The sequence below is a fragment of the Meriones unguiculatus genome, chromosome 1 (assembly GCF_030254825.1).
Source record: "Meriones unguiculatus strain TT.TT164.6M chromosome 1, Bangor_MerUng_6.1, whole genome shotgun sequence".
NCBI lineage: Eukaryota > Metazoa > Chordata > Mammalia > Rodentia > Muridae > Meriones > Meriones unguiculatus.
In genome coordinates this window covers 46,311,370-46,316,211 of record NC_083349.1, presented here as the reverse complement: position 1 = coordinate 46,316,211, position 4,842 = coordinate 46,311,370, and the positions used below count along the sequence as shown (strand labels likewise).

At 45.0% G+C, this 4,842-nt stretch overlaps 1 protein-coding gene across 1 annotated transcript; it reads right to left on the bottom strand.

The window, feature by feature from the left end:
• Positions 1-515: 515 nt before the first annotated feature.
• Tpd52l3 (TPD52 like 3) lies at positions 516-2,468 on the bottom strand (the record flags this gene model as incomplete). The annotated part of the gene is given in 6 exon segments (XM_060388318.1): positions 516-1,747; positions 1,750-1,800; positions 1,803-2,045; positions 2,048-2,114; positions 2,116-2,183; positions 2,186-2,468. Coding segments are annotated over 6 exon segments (876 nt in total), but the record flags the coding sequence as incomplete, so codon positions are not given.
• Between the last annotated feature and the right edge of the window lie 2,374 nt (positions 2,469-4,842).

The window sequence follows — 4,842 nt, the reverse complement described above, 5'->3', positions numbered from 1 at the left end:
CTTTTATTCTCCATCATAGAGAACTATCTGAGTCGATAATTATAGTAAATCAAGAAGTAAACATGTAAAAGACTTGTACATCTTGTTTTAATCCAAGCAAAAACGTGGCCTTTGGAACTCTGTGGAGGATTGGGTTTTATCAAGAGCTTTACACTGACAGCAGTATTTAGTTTCTAACAAAAGGGATGTGAGAGGAACACTCAGGAAATAGCAAAATAGGATCAAGTACTTGGCCTGGAAGGCCATCTTGTAGGCAATGATAGGTTATTGAAATATACTCAAGCAAATAGTGGACTGCTGTGCTTCGAGGCTACAGAAACTCCTATTTCAGACAGTGTGGTGGGAGGAGCGAAGAAAGCTGCTGGGACAGGCATTTTGAAAAAGTAAAACAAGAAACAAAACACAAACACAAACACAAATCAAAACCAAAACACGTTTCTGCGAGAATCACATAAAAGAAAGTTTGAACAAACTCAAACCAAGTTCCTACAGGTTCCTATTGACTGTGTGTGTGTGTGTGTGTGTAGGGTTCTTCTTTCTCCCATGTTGAGGTTCAAAACAGGGGCAGGTTTAGAGTCAAGCAGAATAGTAATATACGTTAAGTTAGGCTAGCTCCAAGGCTTAACAGCAGCAATACAGGGTTTGGTATTCTTTCCGGCATGTTTAGGAGGCAGGTGGGGTGAGCTTTATCCTTCTTAAATCTGGCTACTTTGTGTCCCTCCGTCCCTTAGATGAAGGTGATTTCTAATTGGCAATTGTAGCAGAATAGGATGCGGCCACATGGGTTAAGCTTTGAAGCCCAGCTTTAATATACAAAGAGAGCAAAAGTATAGGCAATGTAAATTCATATTTTCACTTTGAGTCCAAAACAGTAATCTCCTGAATTAAAGCTAAGTTGATTTCCTGAATTGGCCACTTTGAAAGATCAAAGTTTTATAAAATGTATTATTTTTAGAATAACAATCAGTGGCTAATATATTTTTTTCTCTTTTCTGGCAGCCTTAAGATGGACAGTTTTCTTGATTGTGTTTTAAAAATAAACAACTGTGAGGTCAGAGATGTAGCTCGGGAGTAGAGAATCTGCGCAGCATGTGCGAGGCACTGGGCCGCACTGCCAAGCCTGCAATAAAATCAAGGTTGTAGGTCAGGTGGCGCTCGTAAGCAGTGGGGAGAACACACAGGCGGGCTGTTTCACACCTTTCTCCAGTGCCAGAGAAAAATGTCTTTGGCCTTCTAATCGATTAATCTTCCAAAGAGTTTGGCATCTGGTCTAAGCCCCCTTGTGGAGCCATTTACTGTGTCCATGAAAAGTCACCTCAGAAAAGCTAACAAAGAGACGCGTTTCATCTACAAACTTTAGTGTTAATAACTAGTATAAAACTCGAGCTTCTCTCTTACTTAAGAACAGAAAATGTCTCTGCAGAAACGGGTATTCCCGTTATCAAACCTGGACCTGTGTCCGCATCCAGAATTATAATAACTTTCCCATTGTTGGCTGTTTGCGGGGTTTTGTTTGGCAAGTGAGATGAGGGAAGAGAGATTTTGTACCGGTTTGGCAGCCAAGCAGGGCGAGCACAAACAGCTTACTGTGGCTTCAGAGCAGAGGAAAGCAGTTGATCTCCAGGTTCTGGAACGGTTCCACGTCCACTCCCCGGAATCGACTGTGGATCGCTGCCACTCGCTGGTGACGAAAGGAGACCACTGCCAAGCTCTCTGCCACCTGCAACTCTAGCCTTGACTGTCCCATCAGCCCTTCAAGAGATCTGAAGGTGGATGGCTTCTTCATGTCTTCAAACTTCCCGCGGTGGCAGAGCCCACCCAGGACAGGGCCGCTCAAGTCTTCCGCTTCATGCAGGAGTTGGAGGCGTGAACATTATGCCGGCTCTTGGAAATCTTCTGCCTCGGTTCCACCAAGGCCACGCAGCCTAGCTTCCTCCCGAGTTCGCTACACGGCTTCTCTTGGGCTGCCAGCACCTCACCTAAGGTTGAGAGCTCTTCCTCCAAGTCAGTGAGCTCAGATTTGAGTTCCCTTTGCTCAGCCTCATCAGATCCGGTTTTGAAGCTGAATGAGATCCATAGGTGGGCGCAGAGGTCTCGGTAGTGGCATCTGGGAGGGGACAGGGAAGAATCTTCATTCAGGAAGTCCAGGTCCAGTTCTTGGTAGAGAGAGTCCAGTCCTTTGTGGAGGAATAGCTGGGGCTGGTGGAGCTGCAGTCCAGGGCTGCAGGCTCAGACTTCTGGTCAGTGGGATAGGACTCTAGGTGAGGTGGGTCCGTATCTTGGACAGCAAAATTCACGTGCTGGCTGATGAGAGGCTGCGTCCTGCCGAGAGGAGCGGGTGCTTTGGACGGGGATGCACTTCCCGGCGGTAGGGAGCGAGGTGGCAGCCTCAGAGGCAGGACTTCCTGTCCAGAGGGCTGGTGGTCGTCCGCACCTCTCTCGGTTTCCGGCTCGTCTGTGGCGGTGTTTCAGGGAATTGTTTCTGCATCTTGTGATGTAAGCGGAGCCCAGATTATTATCGGGATGCATATCTTCTTCCCTAGCAGCAGTGACAGAGGCCAGGTGTGCACACCAAATTGTGTGTCGCTCCTTCTCTACCACACCAGTGGAGCTCAAAACTAGCAGGCTTGCCCCCTCGCCATCCTCCTGGCCCAGGCTCCCAAAGTTCCCCCTCCTCCACAGGAGAAACTCCAAGGACCCTTAAGATGGACTTAAGGTACCCCAGAAGGCTGCAAAGGACCGTTAGGAAAGTAAGTCTGAGCAGCCACAATTGTCTTATTTTGGGCGATTGTGGGTTTTGTTTGTTTATTGGGTTGGTTGGTTTAGTTTGGGTTTTGCTTTGTTTTAGAATTAAGCTCATTGAGAGCAAAGACAATTGCACCTTGAGAATTTAGCGATAAGACATTTGCAACCGGACAGCAAGGAATTTTAATACTGCAGTTGTGTTTTCTTTCCTCCACCTGCATGTATTCATATTCCTCAAAGCATGTCTGTCCACATTAATGGCTGCCAGTTGTGGGAGCTGGTTTCTGTCCAGAAACCCAGAGCCAATTAGGTGGGCTCTGAGAGGGCAAACCATTACTTCCCTTAATTCACCCACTCTGTAACTCACACACAGAGGTGTCAAGTATCTCTTAGCAGTATCTTTGATAAGGCTTAGACCTGGTGACCCTGGACGCTCTCGGTCATCCTTGCGTCCTTGCATTACGTTGTGGAACGTAACACAACACACTCCACGTGCTTCGGGAATCTGTTGTCCTCGTGTCTGTGTGCCAGCATCCAAGCCACCCTCAGCTCTCTTTTAGGTTTATATTCAATAATCCTTTCACACAACCCGGTAGTGCTTGTTCCTATTACCTCTGAGGGTGTGCTTCTCTGGATTAAACAATGATAACTATTCTTATTGAGCGTATGAAGGCGGGTGTGGGTTTTGGCTGCGTGTAGGAAGGTCTGAAAAGTTCAGCAGCGCCTCACCTAAACGCCGCCAGTTTGTTCCCGGATAGACTTTTCCTCCTTTGCTGTAAGCTCCCGTGGTTTCAAGAATACTTCCAGACCCTGACCACACCCTGATCGTCCACAACTGATAATTAAAAGGTTTTTTTTTTTAATCCTCCTGATTAACTAGCTAATGGGAACCATACACTGAACATTCAGAGTTGATATTTCAAATTACTGGGTCTGAATTCCACCTGATATCCCTTCTTTGGATTGTTTTTACCACTAACCTTACCTGCCATTTTCTTGTATATATGTTTCTGTTCTCAAAACATGAATTCTTTGGTAGCTTTGATTCTATTTGGTGCATTATTATTATTTTTTTCTCCTAGCAAAACTGAGTTGTCCCATTTCTCACACTTGGTTTACAGATCCCAAATCAAGACATGGCATCTGGAAGGAGGCCTCCTCGTTGGCAGCGTTCTCGCCTTCTTTATCTAGGCTTAGTGACACAATGGAGCATTTTATTAGGCTGTTATTATTAGGCTTATGTGTAACCATATTGAACATGCTTATATTTTGAAATAGATCCGTCAAACAAAACTTCATTTGATTTACAGAGAACCTAATCAGTTGTTTCCAAAAAGCTGTTCTTTTAAGGTGTAAAAATACCAAATAGTGAAATAACCTATGTGATATACTATTAAAGGGCGTGAGACTGCTCATTAGAAACAGAAAGCTTTTTGAACCTATTTTGGCAACAACAACAAAATCAACCCAGGAACGTGTGGCTTTTCTGTCCTTTGTAGATAACAAAGCTGAAGCTGCTACTGACCTACACTGACTAAAGAACAAGCTTTGAGATACTTAACCTAGTAAATGCGATGGGTTTATACAAGTCTGCCCAAGCGTAAAAAGTAAATGAAATTTTAAGTAAAACTTTTCAGTTATGTGGAGAAACCTGTATAATTTATTAATAAAAATTCTGGAATATAAATGCAAAACAATACCTCTGCTGGAGAGCTTACCTATCCAGGCCTTTTGACCAAAGTTTGCTCTTTACCTACTGAGGAAGGATGGCGTTGTGGAAAATAAGCTCGATGCGCAATGTCAGAAGAATGAGGGTAAAGCGGGCCTATGAATCAGAAAACACTTGGTTCATTACATGCAGGTAGATAGAGATTGTCTGCCCTGTCAAGGGAAAAATGAGCTCGGCCTGTTTCTCTGCTTAAGGCCTAGAAACTCGGAGGCCATCTTAGAAAGGAGCAGGCTCTGGACATAGTTAACTTGCCACTGGGTTCTCATTACCCTCTCTCTCTAACCTACACTCTGAATGAATGGCGTGCCTTTCCAGTGGAGGTGTAGACCACGCTGCTGGAATGCCTGCAGCGGTCCAGAGGCATTCAG